At 42.8% G+C, this 17,885-nt stretch overlaps 2 protein-coding genes across 5 annotated transcripts in view; both read left to right on the top strand.

The window, feature by feature from the left end:
• TDRD1 (tudor domain containing 1) overlaps window positions 1-7,125 on the top strand; it is a 44,596-nt gene extending 37,471 nt beyond the window's left edge. Inside the window, exons 22-26 of the mRNA XM_079137924.1 lie at window positions 2,377-2,544; window positions 3,528-3,755; window positions 4,231-4,277; window positions 4,360-4,452; window positions 6,150-7,125. Coding sequence (XP_078994050.1) covers window positions 2,377-2,544; window positions 3,528-3,755; window positions 4,231-4,277; window positions 4,360-4,452 — 536 coding nt within the window. The 3' untranslated portion in view covers window positions 6,150-7,125. The remainder of the gene's footprint in view (window positions 1-2,376; window positions 2,545-3,527; window positions 3,756-4,230; window positions 4,278-4,359; window positions 4,453-6,149) is intronic.
• Window positions 7,126-12,826: 5,701 nt separating this feature from the next.
• VWA2 (von Willebrand factor A domain containing 2) overlaps window positions 12,827-17,885 on the top strand; it is a 38,704-nt gene continuing 33,645 nt past the window's right edge. For 2 of the 4 annotated variants that reach the window (XM_079137913.1, XM_079137911.1), the window contains exon 1: window positions 12,885-13,359. The gene's annotated coding sequence lies outside the window, so the exon portion shown is untranslated. Of the gene's footprint in view, window positions 13,360-17,885 lie in introns of all 4 variants that reach the window. The other 2 variants (XM_079137914.1, XM_079137912.1) reach the window with 2 other exon arrangements.

Genomic DNA, 17,885 nt, shown 5'->3' with positions numbered 1-17,885 from the left:
ATTTTTTATTATCTACTATGTTTGAAAAAGTCTTTATTCTCTTTTAACAGTTGATCAATAGTTTGCCTGGATGTACAATTCTAGATTGGAAGATATTTTCCCCTTAAAATTTTGAAGGCATTGCTTTTATTGTGCTTTAGCTTTTGGGGTTTCTGATAAAAAGATAGACATCATCTCAGACTTTCCCAGCTTTGTGCATAGTTTTAATCATCTCTGGAACCATTCCCTTCATCTTTTATTTCAGATGCACAGTGCACCTTGGTGGTGTTGTACCCTTGCACTGGGAACTCAATGAGTGGAACCTTAAGTCTAGAAATTCACAGGCTTCACTTTTTATAAGTTTTCCTGAATTAATGCTTTTATTCCCTTGCTTTGTTTTCTTTTTTTCTCTTAGGAACTGCCTTCTAATGTTGGACTTGAACTCTTCTGCTCAGTTTTATTTTTTCTTTCATAGTTTTGTTGCCTTTTTCAAGAGAGCTCCTCGATTTCATCTTCCAGCTTTTCTCATTGAGGTTTTCATCTTTGATACCACATTTTTAGTTTTAGTGTCACCTTTTGATTTTTCAGGTGTGTGTTCATGTGTTTTAATACTGTCCTGTTCTTGTTTCAAGGAAGGAATGTCATTTCTTTCTTTTTTTTTTGGTGCTGGTGGTGGTACTGGGGATTGAACTCAGGGGCACTGGACCACTGAGCCACATCCTCAGCTCTATTTGTATTTTATTTAGAGACAGGGTCTCACCGAGTTGCTTAGAGCCTGGTTAAGAAATGTCATTTCTCCAAAGATATAACTTAGTTCTTTTAATTTTCATTGTTTCTCCGAGTGCACAGTGCAAGGTCATGTTCTGTTTGTTTTGCTCTCTTCTGGCACATTAGAGGCTTTCTTCAACTCTGGTAATCCTTTGCTGTTCACATGTCTAAGATGGAACTGCAAAGTTCTTTGCAAGTTTCTTTCTGAATAGGCGGAGCTGGTCCACTGCGGGTGTTCAGATCAGGCTGATCTGGCTCTGCCATTTCACTGGGCCCCGCCGGGTTGGCAGCTGGAAGTGCTGTCTCCTGGGCAGCCCTGGAGTGCTCCAGTTCACGGCACCCTCTTCCCCTCCACTCGGCCTCACATTCCCCCATACCTGGTCTCTCTGGAGAAGGAATCTCTACTCTTCTGCCCTTGGGTAGGAGCAGTTGCCTGGAACTGTTTCAGAAGGCATTTTTTAAAAAACGAATCTTTCATTTGTTCTAATTAGTTATACATGACAGTAGAATGCATCTTGACACAGCATACATAAATGGAGTATAACCTCTCAATCATTTGGTTGTACATGATGTAGAATTACACAGGTCATGTAATCATATGTGCACATAGGGGAATAATGTCTGATTCATTCTGTCATTCCTACCCCCAGACTCCCTCCCCTCTCTGCACTCCCCACTGTCTAGTTCAAAATACCTCTATTCTCCCCCCTCCTTCATTGTGAATTAGCATCCACATATCAGAGAAAACATTTGGCCTTTGGTTCTTTGGGATTGGCTTATTTCACTTAGCATGATATTCTCCAGTTCCATCCACATGCTGGCAAATGCCATAATTTCTTTCTTCTTTAAAGCTGAGTAATATTCCATTGCATATATTTACCACAATTTCTTTATCCGTTCATTTGTTGAAGGGCATCTAGGTTGGTTCCATAGTTTAGCTATTGTGAATTAAACTGCTATAAATATTGAGGTGGCTGCATTACTACAGTATGCTGATTTGAAGTCCTTTGGGTATAAACCAAGGAGTGGGATAACTGGGCCAAATGGTGGTTCCATTTCCAAGTTTTCTGAGAAATCCATACTGCTCAGAAAGGCATGTTAAGCTGTATTGCAACATGTGAACATAAAGCTCACTATCCCCTTTATTAACTTGAAAAATACATGATATGATGTATGTAAACTAAAGTCTGTGCTTACATCTTAGGAAGGAATTCTGCTTCCTTTACCCGGTCCTCATTTTCAGCTACATCTTTACTCCTGCTTTGGAATGAGTAGCACAAGTTATTGAGCCTTGGGGTCTGGGATTTGAGGTGCAAACTGAGCTACTGCCTGATTCCCCTCTGCCAGCTTTGACTGAACTACCATGGATCTGCTAAATCATTTCTATTCATACATCTGTTTTCCGGCCGTCTGATAATACATGGCTTTCTGTCTTGGTCACTGACCTTATGATTAAAAACAAAAATCCTGTTGTCTTTTTAGTAAGATTTGGAAGGCACAGAGGTAAAGCTGGACTAACTACAAATCTTGACACAAATGTTAAATGATGTGAATTAAAACTTGCCATCTGAGGTAGGAGGGATTGCTGATGGTAACTTCTCAACTAAGCTTCGGGCGTTCTGTTTCCAGATGATGATTTCTGGTACCGCGCAGTTGTTCTGGGGATATCGGACTCTGATGTGAGAGTGCTCTATGCAGACTATGGGAACATCGAGACCCTGCCTCTTTCCAGAGTGCAGCCCATTGCCACCAGCCACCTGGAGCTCCCTTTCCAAATCATTAAGTGTTCACTTGAAGGTAGATACATCAGTTTCCACTTTGTGTGTCTTATAAGATTTTTTTCTTTATATTTCATAGCTCTGAGTCTGAATCAGTGGATATTTTAAGTAACTGCCCAAATTTCTAAATGTCAAGAGTTTTCAAATAAATTTATATCCTTTATTCTTTAACTCTCACAAAAACTACTCAGACGGCCTGCTTTTGTTTTATGGCTACTTTTCAGAGCATCAGGTTTCAGAGGAGGTTTTGCCCCCATGGCTGGGGCTGGATGAACCACGGTGGTCTGACCTCTCATCTGGGGTCTTGCTGCCTCATCACAGTTCTCCTGAGGGACCAGAGGCGTCTAAATGACCCCATTTCTGACCATCTTACTATGGTCACTACATTCCAACTCCGATTGGAATTTGAATAAAGTGAACTGAAATGCTTACAGTAGCTTTTTATTCTTACCTGATCTCTCTACTCAGCGACTCTCATGGATAATACCACACTGATGACTTATAGTCTGCGTTAGTTTTGCTCAAGAGTTGGAAATTTCTTTATCATTACTAGATTCCCCCATTAGAACATTGGGAGCAAATGTCCCTGTTTTGTGCCCCCTAAGCCTAGATTAGTGTTTGGTACCTTATGTGGGTCATCAGTACATCTTTGTTTAGTAAATTTGATTTTTTTAATGCAATAGCAATATTGCATCAAAATATTGCTAAACCAGCCAGGTCAGAAAACTTATATCCTTAGCTAATTTAAGTATAATCTTTTGAAAAGGGATTTGAAAATTATTGGGTGTGATAGCACACACCTGTAATCCCAGTGGCTGGGGAGGCTGAGGCAGGAGGATCACAAGTTTGAGGCCAACTTCAGCAACTTAGTGAGGTCGTAAGTAACTTAGTGAGACCCTGTTTCAGAATAGAAAGGCTGGGGATGTGACTCAGTAGTTAAGCACCCCTAGTTTCAATCCCTAGTGCAAAAAAAAAGCAATCATAATCTTCAATTTTTTCCAGGACTGATGGAGTTGAATGGGAGCTGTTCTCAATTAATGATAGAGCTATTAAAAAATTTCATGTTGAATCAGAATGTAATGCTCTCTGTGAAAGGAGTCATCAAGAATGTTCATACAGTGTCGGTGGAGAAGTGCTCTGAGAATGGCACCATCAATGTGGCTGATAAGCTGGTGATGTACGGCCTGGCAAAGAGCATCACGTCTAAAAAGCAAAGTGCTTTAAATAAAGGTATTTTCTTCTGGTGCAATTGATACCAGACGTAAGCGTAGCCAGGAGCAGAGGTGGTCACTTTAGTCAACCTGATCTTCCTATTCTTTGTGGCCGTAGTTGCTGCCACCTCCTCCTCCGTAAATCCTGTGGAAGGGCCCTGTCGCCACCTTGGAAGGGGCAGCCCTGCTCCAGGGAGTCTGTAGGCAGCGCAGCAGAACTGCTCTTAAGCATTGAAATGTCACGCGTGCTGCCCAGGCCCTGCTTCAGGTTCACCTTTGATCCTATGCAAAACGAGGACTTACAGTGTTGAGATTGGCTCTTCCTGGTATTTCATACAGTGTTTGGCAGACCTACTCTTACCAAAAAGAGGTTCCCTACAGGTGGCGATAGGCTGTGACCCTTGGGATGTGGGTGGTCACATATATTTTTTCAGATCCAAGTTTTTCTTGTTATTCATGTTGGATGTTACCTAATGATGTTCTTTTTTCTTTAGAAAAGATGCATAGGATGAATTGCTGCTGTACACAGTTGCAGAAACAAGTGGGTACGATTTCCTTTAAGTAGATGTATGTTCCTAACAGGTTTAGAAATTAAATCATACTGTTTTCTTTCTCATCCATAGGTTGAAAAACATGAGCAAATTCTTCTCTTCCTCTTAAACAATCCAACTAATCAAAATAAATTTATTGAAATGAAAAAACTGCTAAAAAGTTAAGTAAGTTGTTTGTTTTTGCACTTCTGTAATTGCCAGTTGGATGCTGTGCTGTCAAGGGTAGCTGATGGAGTGACCCTGTGCCAGCTGTGCCTTATTTTAGATGTAATGATCTGAATTTGGCTGGGATGCTTTTGCTGTCTCCCGAGGTCTGATCTGATGGTTTTCCTCTGATGCTCCTTGTGGGTCTACGCCCAGGAGTGTGGGTTGCCATGGCCTTTCCCTGTTCCTGTTTGATTTTGAGAGTGTGGGTGTTATTGGTATGTGGAAGGATTGTAAAGATTGTTGTAGGTGAGGCTTAGCCTCAAAGTCCTCACTTCCAGAATCGAATCGTCTCAGACCTCACAGTACATATCACTACAAAGAAGATTGGCACCTTTTGGAAGAGGAACTGAAGGATGTGAAGTGGAATGCTGTCAGCAGAGACAGATTCCTTTCAGAATGGAACCTTGTTTCCTCTTTGGGCTGTGGGTGACTCTAAACCAGTAGTTGCCCCACTTTTTGACTGTCTGGATCTTTTGTCTGAAGATTGCCCTCAAAAATGACTGTGATAAATAGTAACTAGAACTTATGATCAAAATGGAATTGTCCTCCTTATAATTGAACAATTGAGTTGATGTAACAAGAGCAAAGGAACTTCATTCACTTCATACCTTTGCTTTACTTAATCCAAGTGTAATTTTTGTCAGCCATTTGGAGATTGCTCAAGTGGCTACTCTTTGTGATTGTCTTGTGGGTGTGGTTGCTCCATGTAGGAACCAACAGTGTTAAAATATTTTCCATGTGGTAATATACTTGTTATGTTTGCTTTTAAGAAAGTACAGTTGCATTCTAAGCTCAATGTCATTAATGCAGGAACAACAGTTTTGGTTCTCACAGTTTATTTCCTTTGCAAATTTTAGATTGTTTCTATTAAGAGCTGATTTAACAGTTGCAATTACAACTTTCAGTCCTTTCTAATACATTAAGCTTTAGTGTTGGCTGCTGTTTTGTGTACATGAAGTTACATGCTTAATCTTTACAATACCCTTCAAAAGAAAGTAGACCTCATTTTAAGGATGAGGAAGCTGAGGTTCCCAGCTGCACAAGATTACATACATAGACTGAAGATTAGTGCTTATGACTAGAAGCTGAGTTCTCTCTACTGCCCTTGACTGCAGTCTGTGTGCCGTGCTACAGCATCTTTATAGATTACATCAGTTATAGGACATACTTAGGGAGTTATGTTAGAAAAAATTGCATAATGCTTGCTTAAGTAAATGCAGTTGAATATTCACTCTTCCCTTTATATTAGTCTTCCTAGAAGTATAGAAAATGTTTAAAAGTGTAAGTATTACATCATCTCTGGAGGAATTTATTAGTTGATAATTTAATTGTAAATTGCCAAAATAGGGGTGCTGTGGTAGGCAATCAGAGCATAAACCTTTTGAAATATATTGCTCAAAAGTGATACTTTAACATACAAATTAATATCAAACACTTTGTTTGAAGGAGAGTGCCAACAGCTGTTTTTTATTTGTGAAAGGTAGTATGAACAGCTATACTTATGCTAGTGGTGAGCTTTTTTAACTCAGATTTGATTTAAAAGTGTAATTTCAGTTGAAGATGAATGTTTGGTTTGATTGTACTTAAAATAGAAATTAAGTGTAGAGATTGAGCATTTATGTAAGGTGTAATAATGGTTGATTTTTCTCTTTCAGGAATAGTGTCTTTTGGAAATAAACATGAAGGAAACGATGAAAACTAGACTTGAGAAAAAGCATTGCATCTCGTGTGTTTTAATGGAACCTTTGCTTTTCCTTTAATGATCTTTTTTGCCTCCATTTTTGCTTGCTTACCATTGTTCTGTTAGGTTGCTAGCTCCCCACCTTTTCTTTCCACCAGAGAAGTCTTGGAAAGAAGAGTCATAGAAAATTCATGGGAATGCCTGGAAAGGATATGTAGGGCTTTCCACTGTATATATAACTTTTTTTCATTTTCTGTGCTTGGGATTGAACCCAGGGCCTCACGCATGCTAGGCAAGTGCTCTACCACTAAGCCACATCCCCAGCCCTATACCTTTTTATTACTTAGAAGAATTGAAGAAAGAAAATATGATTCTTTGTTAACATTGGATAAATCTAAAGGGTAGACATACGAGCTTTGTTATTTTCATGTGTTTGAGATGTTTCCTAATTCTGTGCTCCCTGTCATCATTTGCCTCTTCCACGTAATAAATGTTCTTTGGTTCCTTGCACCTTTACCGTCTGCTCTTTTCCTGTCCATTCTGTGAGGGCTTCAGCTGCTTCTCACCATCATCAATCAGATTGCTTTTCTTCTAGCCTCAAGGCGTGGAGTCTGTCCCTGAGCTCAGGCCCACTGGGAAGGGACTTTTACTTTTCCTGCCATCTATCCCCTTCCAAATCTGTACCCAGTGAGATTTTTTACTAGAGAAAGAATTTACTGCTTTGCGAAGGACAAATATAATTATCAATTTAAGTTTAAAAACAGTATATATTTTTCTTGAAGCACATGATACTAAATTCTCCTAAATTCACATTGTATAATTATGGGCAAGCTAACTTGGGAATTTTCCCATGATGTATCTATCAAACTAGGACAACTTTGTGTGTTGTCACCAATTACAAAGGTCTGGTTTTTGTTTTTGCATTTACTGGTAATGTGTGTCAGTTGTTCTGCTAGATTTAAGTGGAATTTTCTTACATAAAAAGTTGTTCAGACATTGATGTGCTTCTATTTTTGATAAAAGATTGTGCTGCTTTGCCCAATAAAATCCTTCATTGTCAACCAGCTTTCCTTTTCTTCCTCGTTGCTGGCGTGTTGCTCATGTCCTCTTCCTAACTTACACCAGAGCACTGAGTATTCGGCTTGTTCATACTGTGTGCTCCACTCCAGCCAAGGTGGAAGTGCACATGGCACTGGGCAGTCCCCACACTGACTGTTTGATTACGGAAGACTAGGGAAGCTACCAGAAGAACACAAAAATGTGAGTCAAAGTTCTTTTCTTCAGATCCCAGTGCTGTATGATACGGTACTAGACACTTGAATAGAAGTTATTTAAAGAGAATTTTTGGTTTGGTTTGGTTTCGTTTTGGTACTGGGGATTGAACCTAAGGTCACTTGACCACTGAGCCACATCCCAGCCCTTTTTGTTTTTTATTTTGAGACAGGGTCTAAGTTGCTGAGGCTGGCCTTGAACTTGCTTTTCTCCTGCCTCAGCTTCCAGAGTTGCTGGGATTACAGGTGTGTACTACTGCACTTGGCTTAAAGAGAGTTTTATATCATTTGGTGATTGAATTATATACCTTGTTCCCAAAAAGGACAAATATCACCTATAGCACTAGCCTTATAGAGGTGTGGACTGAACATCTCCTGGATTCATTTGAGACACTTACTAGGTTTCTTAATATGCCAGGTATGTTTCATTCAACAAATACTTTAAGGTCCAACTATGTGCCTGACATTGTGGTAGGTGCTGGATTCATTGTTTAGTAGGCCCTACTTAAGGCCCTGCTAACCACCAGTGCCAATACTAGTCTTTGGTTCCCTGCAGAATATCTAGTTTTGTCGTTAAGTATAATAGAGCTGAGACCATATACCCAATAAAGTTTATTCCTGGGTAGAGGCCTTATAGGTACTGACATAAATCATATTTCATTTGTGTGGAAGAACTTTGTCATCTGGATTAAATTGAACTCCCAGGAACTAAGGGGAAAAGGCCATATTCCCATGTCTTTTGTTTTTCTAGAATTGTTTTGCCACAGCAGCAAGAAATAAAAAAACTCTTAAAATTGTGAATAAGGACAATTCATATTCTGAAATTGAACTCTTGCTATATAATAAATGCTCTAGAAACTAACACATGAAAACCCTTTCCAGCTGCCTGATTCCCAGAGAGAATTTAAGTCTTTTTTGAGATGACCAGCTGATATCAGTGTTTCTAGTGACCGGGTCTAGAGGCAAGTAGCAAGTGGAGCCCTGGGACTAGTCAAAGAGGACATCCAGGTTCCTCAGCAGCAAACGTGGTTCTGTAGCCCAAGTTACACACAGGAGTTCTCAACAAACACGTGAGGAAGGTTCTTGGAGGTTTTTGTTTTTCTAGATAAGAAGAATTGGAAGGCAGGCTCTAGTTGTAGACTTGTAGAGGGAATTGGGAGATGATTCTGCTCCTGGGATTAAAGCGATGGGATGGCAGTAAGATGACTGCCCACCCTCAGATCCCTGCCAGAACTCATTCAGTGAATACTTGAGGCATACGTGTGTGGGAACCAAACAGACTGGGAAAGCAAATGGTAATCGCAGGGACGTATTGACAGTGGAACACAGAGCACTGGGCATTTTGGAATGTTGGTTGAATGACGGTTACCAAGACTTTGCCCTTGTAGAGACTCCATGTTTACTTGGTTCAGAAAGCATCATATTCAGGACTGCAAATTGGTACCACCACTCTGGAAAGCAGTATGGAGATTCCTAAGAAAACTTGGAATGGACTCACCATTTGACCCAGTTATCCCACTCCTTGGTTTATACCCAAAGGACTTCAAATCAACCTACTGTAGTGATACAGCCACATCAATGTTTATAGGACCTCAATTCACAATAGCTAAACTATGGAATCAACCTAGGTGTCCTTCAGCAGATGAATGAATAAAGAAACTGGCACATATGCACAATGGAATATTACTCAGCTTTAAAGAATGAAATTATGGCATTTGCCAGCAAATGGATGGAACTGGAGAATATTATGCTAAGTGAAATAAGCCAATCCCAAAGAACCAAAGGCCAAATGTTTACTCTGATATGTGGATGCTAATTGACAGTGTGTGTTGGGGGACATGCTAGGGAAGAATAGAGGCACTGATTTAAACAGGGTGGGAAAGGGGGTATAGGGGTAGAAATGGTAGAATGAATCAGACATTATGACCCTGAGTGCATACATGATTACACAACCCATGTAACTCTCATATACAACCAGAAGGATGAGAAGTTGTACTCCTATGCATGATGTGTCAAAATGCATACTGTCATGTATCACTAGTTAGAAGAAATAGTGTTCTCTCTAAAATTGTTTCTGAAAGGAGTATTTATTAAACCTGATTTGTATAACCAGAAGTTCTACTGGTTTTAAAAGTACCAGTGTTGGAAAGGCATTTTAGTTTGGAAAGACACATTTTGAAGCATCCTAGTGAGGAAAAGCAGTCCATTTTCTTAGAAAATAGTTGCTGTATCCTAATGGTGTTTAGGATGGGGATTGTGATAACTCTGTGTGAGAGTTACCACTTTGTTATTTACAGTTTCTGCTGCAGCATTCCATCAGTTCTATGCTACAGGTTACCTATTAGTAGGTTTAAAAAGTCTGCGCAGTACTGATCTCCTTGAAGGTTGTCTGCTTATTTATGTATCTTAGAGGCAAAAGGTTTAAGTGTTTTAAAATTACCATATTTTCTCCACAAAAAGTCTTAAATGTTAGTACAGATCTCTGATGTTTGTTAAGCATTTTGTACTATAATTTAAATTGGATTCAACCACAATAAAGAAAATGAAATCAAAAACATCAAAAAAGGAAAGCATCACACTCCCTAAAACCAAATCCAGCATCACTTTTTGCATGATTCTTCTGTTTTAAGGAGGAGCTGGGAAGTATGCTATCACTTTTACAACAATTTGTGTCTATTCCAAGCCAGGGGGCCTCAGCTCTGAGATGGCAGCATTTCTCTCCTGTCCCCACCACAACTTAGCTCTGTCCCCTGCTCTCAGCGCCAAACCTGTTAGTGTGGCCTAGTTTGCTGCCTATGAAGCACTTGGGAATCGGGCCTTTTGTTTCCTCCAGGATGGCTGCTTTGCCATTTAGTGGGCATTGTTTCCTGTTTGATTTCTCAACGAGGCTCTGGTTGGTGGCTGGCTGTGGTTCGGGGAAATGAGGAACTTCGCAGCTCTGTGTGGCATCCTTTGCATCTGTTCCTTTCATGGGTGCTTTCCTCATTTTGAGGACTGGATTCAAGGAATTCGAGTAGGGGTTCCACAGGGTCGGAATCGCCCTACACATTGTACTTCATAAGTCAGGAAACTCAGATCAATCAAAGCATTTTTTCCTGTTACAAGGCCAACAGGCAGGAGACCTAGTTGGAGAACCCTAGACCACTTCATCTCCAAAGCTGTGGTCCTTCCATTACACGGGGCGCCTCCTGATGCCTGTCACTGAATGTTGAAGTCCTCATTTATCTCTGCATGGATCTCAAAATCGTCTCCATGCCTTGAAATGTGGTGAACAGGGTGTTGACATAATTCACATTTTAAAAAGGATATTTACATATAAATTACCAGGCATTGGGGCTGAAGAGATGAATAAGGCAAAAGTCTTGAAAAGCAAGGAGCTCTTGACCCTTCACCCTTCAGGATGGTGGCCCTTCCATAACTCAATGTTAAAATTTCCATAAATCTTCAAAGGAAGGGTTGTTGTGGGTGACAAAGGAGCCACACAACTTCCCCGTATAAGAAGGCTTCACCCCTGCAAGTGACCCACTCCCTGCTCTGCAGAGCATGAGCCACCTTCCCTCGTGAATACCTGTTAAGACCTGAAAGGCATCTAAGGCAGACTGGGCTTTGCTGACGCTTTGATGAGAAGTTCACAGCAACTGTTACCTCTACCAGTATTTATACTTCTAGCTCTTCAGGGAATGCAAATGTGAAATGCCCCCAATTAAAGGCAGGTCAAAAATGTCAGGAATGCCCAGGATTGAAACAGATTCTCTAAACTCATTAGGCAAAAGTTTACAGAGAAATGTTGAACAACCAGCATGGGTTGGGGAGAGGAGGAGTTAGTGGTGGGCCGTCCAGGACTCCAGGGTCTGCCATATACCTGGAGCAACACAGGTCACTCACCACATGTGGCTATTGAGCACTCAATGTGGCCAGTCCAAACTAAGAGGTGCTATATGTGCAAATACAATAGAATTTTGAAGACAGTATAAAATCTCTATTGATTACATGTTTGTATAATGTTTTGCATCTCTGAGTTTCTTACTAAAATGTAGTTTACCTTTTTCACTTTTCAATGAGGCCACTAAAGCATTCCACGGGTGTCTTGCATTGCATTTCTCATAAACAACACTTGCTGATCTAGAGGCAGCAAGCACCCTTCCCTTGCATTTACCCATGTTCTCTTCCAAGATGACATACTGGGACGTGGCGTATGCTGCTTGAAGTGGCCCTGTTTGTTGTTGTTGGTCCCCCCGCACCATGCTCAGTAGACATTACTGAGAAGAATGAATTATGTGGGAAACGAGTCTTTTTTTCCTCCTCTTCAGCAAGGTTTGCAATTCTAAAGTTACCAGGAACCAGTGTCACTGAAGGCTGTCAATGTCTGAAGATCCTGAGAACTGTAGATGAAAATGCAATGCTCTTCTAATTTTTATAAAGGAAATTTGTAAAAATAAAATTGCTATTTGCCTATCTGATCAACACAGGAATAATGGGGAAGGACCTGGAGAAGAGGAAACAAGTCAACTTCCTAGAAGGCAAGCTGGACAGGGTGGCACATGCTAGTCATCCCAGCCACTCCAGAGGTTGAGGCAGGAGGATGGCAAGTTCAAGGCCAGCCTGGGTAATTTAGTAAGACCCTGTCTCCCTGCCTTAAAAACAACAACAACAAAAAAAGGCAGATAAAGTACATTTAGAATATCGTGTAGTTTCTAAAAATACAGATGTTGAAAAAAGGAAGTGAGAAATTAATGTAGAGTGTGGTACAGTATGAATGGGATGAATAAAATATGCAGATTTTTATGTAGGTAGAATAATACTGGAAGAAGGCACCACGACATTAACAGATGATCTCGGTCTGCAGTGGAATTTTCAGTGGTTTTACAACTTGCTTTCCTTACAGGTTTTCCTTTTTTTTTTTTTTTTTTTTCTTTTTTGCAATGAGCATACATTATGCAAGGCTTCTTTTTTGATGAAGTATGAAAACTGTAGGTTATGCAGTAAGAGCCAACATTCATTAACAGCTTACTATGTACAAAGCGTGGTGCCAGACATTGTGCTGTTTTGTTCGGTGGCATTTGATTTTAAAAAATCAGGCACCCTCTAGACTTGAACAAGGATGCTGGCCAGAAGGTCGACTTTTTATCACCCGACTGCAATAATGGGAGAGGCAAGTTAACAAAAGGCAATTGCCATACAAACAAACGAAGCCCAAGTGAAGGTTTTCTCATGGGTCGGAGCAGTAAAGCCTGCGGAGCAGACGGCGATGGATGGCACATTGCTCACTGCTGAGCTCAGAGGCTGGGAGGCCCGCAGAGACGTACTTTGCAAACTTGCCAACTTGGCCAACACCTTGTTAAAAAACGCGAGGGGCGAGGCCAGCGCCGATCCCAGAGGCGCCCGACACACCACCCTCACTTAGGAGGGCGCGACTCTGCCCGCCTCTCGCGGGAGAGACCAACAGGTGTCCCACGTGGCTGCCGCCCCCCGGGGCGTCCCTGCGCGGGTCCGCAGCGCCCCCTGGCCCGAGCCGAGCCCGCGCCTGTCAGCAGAGGGGCCTAGGCGGCGTGCGCTCCCCGCCGCGCTCCGCCCGGTGAGTCACCGCCCGAGTTGGCTCCGCGCTGCCGCTGCCCGCGAGCCCGGCTAGCAGTCTGGGCAGGGGCGGCGGCAGACGGTTCGCGCTCCTGGGAGGGGAGCCCGCCGCGACCCAGCCCACTACCCGGACCGTGGAGGCTCGCCGGCCCGCGCGGGCGTTGCGGGCTTTGTTCGGCTTTGTCTGCGCCCACCTGAGCGCGGCCTTGCCGGGAAGTCGGCGTCCGCGCAGGAGCGCACCTGGCGCGCGCCTAGCTCTGGCCCAGCGGTCCGCCCGGGGTGAGCCGCGGAGGTCGTGGGCCCGGACACGCGCGCCGAGCCGAGGGGCGCGGCACGCAGGTAAGTGTAGGGGCTCAGTGTCTGGGTGGAGGAGAGAATGTCGTATGGAACCCGAGCTGCCTGGCACGGTCACGGCGCGCCCTTCACTGGTGGCTGCGGAAGGGGACTCGCCTTTTGCATGAAGGCCCTGGGAACATGCCCTCCCCCCAGTTATAGGATATATACAGGTGTTATGGTGACTGCGGTTTTCCCAGGCAGCCTGGTGACCCCAGCAGAATCTCTGCAAGCAAAACCAGAGAGGGGACCGCTGCCTGAGAGACTCACCTTGGGCCATGGAAAGTTCAGGGAATTTGTCCTCCTTGGTGACTTTACAGGCGGGAGAAATCTGTCACAGGCTCCTCTGTCCGTGTCGTGTCGCCGTGCGTTCGCGCCCCTACCTGTGCACATAAAAACACACTTCTGGTCTGGAGGGAAACTTATCTCCATCACCAACTCCCCCACCTTCACACCACAAACACACCCCGCAGCCCCACACCCTGATCCCTACCCTCCTTTGGCTCAGCCCTGCTTTCTGTGCTTCTCCCACCCAAGGCCGGCTCTTGGCCACCTGCCCTGTGAGACAGAAAAAGGGAGGGCCTCCAAACCCTACCGTGGGAAATTTGATTTCAGAATTGTGGACACCGGCAGAAGAGGGAAGGGCACCTTGCTGCCTTTGATTGGGGGCAAGAGTGAACCTTTGAATGTGGACAGTAGGCAACACGCTGGATGTCTCCGAGAGCTATCTGAATAATTAGAACCAGTATTATTTTTCAAATAATAAGCACCTTTAATTGTGAACCAAAATTTCTTCAGAGATACCACATTTGTACTTGAGAGCTTCCAGGTTGTTTGAATTTCACTGATCAGAGCCTTGTGGAAAGATGCAGTGGTGTAGGCTGGGAAGTCAGAGCTGGGCAGTTTGGGGCCTTTTTGACAGTTATTTGTCATCAGCCTCTGTGTTGACAGCATTTGTGTGACCCCTAGATACACGTGGACTAAGCTGGATCGGCCTCTGTCCTCTGTTAAATCTCACCACTGGGGCTAAGACGGTGCCTGAATCCTGAGACTTCCCCGCCTTACTGAAAACTACACCTGAATCTCGTGGAAGTTTTCCTCACCTTTTTGCAGCTCTCCTACCTGATGACCTGAGCTCATGTTGTAACTTGAGTTTGTGTTCTATGGACAGGGTCATTCAGGTGGGCTTAAAATAATCCTTTTTGACATTTTAGAGTTATTTTTCCATTGACAAATTAAACAAACCAACTATAGAACCTCTAAGTGTTTTATAGATTAAGGCCTAAAAATTCAAGGTCTACTTTGTTCCCAATGTGACATTATTGTATTAAGAAAGGTAGATTGAGAAAAGACAGGGACAGTTTTCAGAAGGAAACTCAGAGGTATTGTATTTGGCAAAGGCCCCAGGAGGGTCACTTGCTTCCAGCAACTTGAAGCCACTCTCTGTGTGACTCTTCCTCTGTAAACATCCAGTTCAGAGCCACATCCTGTGGGTATAAGAATTTCACAGACTAGCTTTCCAGGAAAATCCCAGGGCAGAGGAGTATTCCTTCCGTCATCATTCCTTGTGTGTCTGAAAGCCACCAATGATACCTTTGTCCTTAGAGTTGTTTCTTGGCCCACCATCCAGAACTTGTCATCATTTCCTCTTCCTATAGTGGACTGGAGACCCTTGGCATGAATCATAGTCCGATTTTCATAGACAAGGACATCCAGTTTTAGAGTTTTAGGTTCATATCAAAGTTGAGCAGAAGAGAGTTCCCATATCCCCTATCCCCATTATACACGTCTCCCACCAGAGTGGTGCATATTTTACACTACAGTGACACATCATAAAGTCCATAGTTTAGCATTTATCCTTGATGTTGCTCACCTTATGGATTTGACATGTATTCACCATGACAATATCACACAGAATATTTTCACTGCCTTAAAAATCTTTTGTGCTCTACCTAGTAAACCTTCCTCCCAGCCGCTGGCAATAATTGAATTTTTTATCTCCATAGTTTTCGTTTTCCAGAATATCATATAGCTGGAATCATACTGTTTGTTTTTCTGATTGTCTTCTTTCACCTAGTGATACACATTGATGTTTTAAGTTTCTACCTCTGGCTGCTTCTTTGGTTTTTTGGGGGGAGGTGAGGTGGGGAGTTAGTGCTGGGGATCAGACACCAGGGCTTTGACTGTGCTAGGCAGGTGCTCTATCTCTAAACTCTATCCCCAGCCCTACTCTGGGCTTTTTAATAAGCTTCATAAATAGCACAATCATTAACTTTTTTTAATACCTGGGATTGAACCCAGGGGTGCTTCACCACTAAGACATATCCCCAGCCTTTTTATGTATTTTATTTAGAGACAGGGTCTTGCTGAGTTGCTTAGGGCCTCACTAAGGCTGCTTTGAACTCATGATCCTCCTGCTTCAGCCTCCTGAGCCGCTAGGATTACAGGCCTGTGCTACTGCACCCAGCCACAGTCCTTAATTGACAGTGGGACATTGGGATAAGCTCCTGATGAAAGTACCTTTTGTTAATGATGCCACTGCCTTGTGGGTGTCCGACAGTTCCAAAGCATTTCCATCGCGTCCCCAATACCTAGAAGTGTGCTGGGCACTGGGTGGATGCTTAATGATTTTCATTGGATAAATGAAATTTCTTATAATTTTATCAAGTCTATCAACAATATTGAGGCATTATTTAAAACACTGGTCCTCAAACTTTTGCATTCCACACATCAGTGAATTTTTTAAAAAATCATTTTAATTGGGAGGTCTATAATGCATTTGCTAATTTTTATTTTATCCAGTAAGGCTATTTAAAAAAAAAAAAATCCCTCCTACCATCTACAAGGCTATTGAGGGCTCTGCATGTTCTTTCCCTGCAACCTCCTGTTTCAGCATCACCCAGAGCAGCCCCCGGGACAGCTAAAGTCTCCCCACTCAGTTTGCCCTTTCATCTAAGTGACTGGTCTGCTGCTTTTCCTCTTCTTCCACAGAATTATCTGCTGGCTTTCCCTGGGTGTGATTATCATCACTAATCTTCCTCTCCTTAGCCTTGCCCTTTTATTCTTATTTATTTTTTTTATTGGTGGGATTTGTTGTATACATTTGTACATGCTCACAATATAACAATATATTTTGGCCAATATGACTCCCCAGTATTTCCCCTTTCCCTCCCCCAGGTCCTTTCCTCTACTAATCTCCCTTCAATTTTCATGAACCCCACCCCTAAACCCCACCACCTTTCTTTCCCTTTTGCCTCTCTTGCTTCCACATATGAGAGAAAACATATGACCCTTGACCTTCTGAGTTTGGCTTATTTTGCTTAACACAGTGGTCTCAAATTCCATCCCTTTTCCTGCAAATGACATAATTTCATTCTTTATGACTGAATAAAACTTCGTTGTGTATATATGCCATATTTTCTTTATCCCTTCATCCAGTGATGGACACCTAGCTTGGTTCCATAGTTTGGCTGTTGTGAATTGTGCTGCCACAAACATGCTCAGCTCTGCTCTTGACCTGGATTTCCCAGATCTCAAATTAGGAAACTTGGTTCTTGTCCAAAGGGCCTTCAGTTTGGGGTGTCATGGAATTCTGGCAACAACCTTCCCAGGTAAAGAAGTGGGTGATATCACCCCCATTTTACAGAAGGAAATCGAGAGACTGAGTGAAGGAATTAACCAGAAAAGTTCATGCACAGTTATCATGTCTGATCATTGCTCCTTCTACTCCATCAGGGTACTGTGCCCTTCTTAGGGCTGAGATCTGAACTGGACTCCTTGTGTGTGGTTTGCTAGCTCTATGGCCTTAAGCCCTACCTTCTCCAAGACTGTTTTCCTCATCTATTGAAATGGAAGTGATAATATCTACCTTACAGGGTTAAGGATTTTGTTCAGTGAAATATGTTAAATGTAATAAAGTTTTAACATCATCAGTTTAGAAAAGAAGCAGCTACCATTTAGCAAGGACTTTCCCACACTGCCTCACGGGGTCTTTATCACAGAGTTTGTGAAACTCGGATTCTCCCCATTGGACAGATGAATACTGAGGCAGGGGAGGTTGTTACTTGCAGAGTCACCCAGCTGGGCTGGAATTCTCTCTCTGTACTTCCAGTCCTGTGTGTGTGCATTCTCCCGTAACTCAGAATTCTCCAGAGTTCCACTATAGGGACTTTGGATTCTAAACAATGGAAAGCATTTCAGATACCAGCCAAACAAATATGAAGATCCGTTGTCTAAAACTGCCTCTTAGTAGGTGCAGGGAATGTGAGAGGCCCTGGATTAATGCCCCAAAATCCAAAATGGCATATCGTTCACCCTTGGTGATGCCTTTTGGTGGTCAGAATGTTATGTTCTGAGAATTTACTGATTCTTCTAGGGAGCGTGACTTTTCCTGGGCAGTTTTTAAAATGCTCTCCCTAACTGGGCATGGTGGTCATGCCTGCAGTCCCAGCTCCTTGGGAAGCTGAGGCAGGAGGATCATGGGAGCCCAGGAGATCAGGGCCATCCTGGGCATTGTAGACTCTCTGGAGCCC

The sequence above is a fragment of the Sciurus vulgaris genome (genome assembly GCF_902686455.1).
Source record: "Sciurus vulgaris genome assembly, chromosome: 4".
NCBI classification, from domain to species: Eukaryota; Metazoa; Chordata; class Mammalia; order Rodentia; family Sciuridae; genus Sciurus; species Sciurus vulgaris.
The sequence above is the reverse complement of the archived record's forward strand: the minus strand, read 5'-3'. Positions and strand labels throughout refer to the sequence as shown.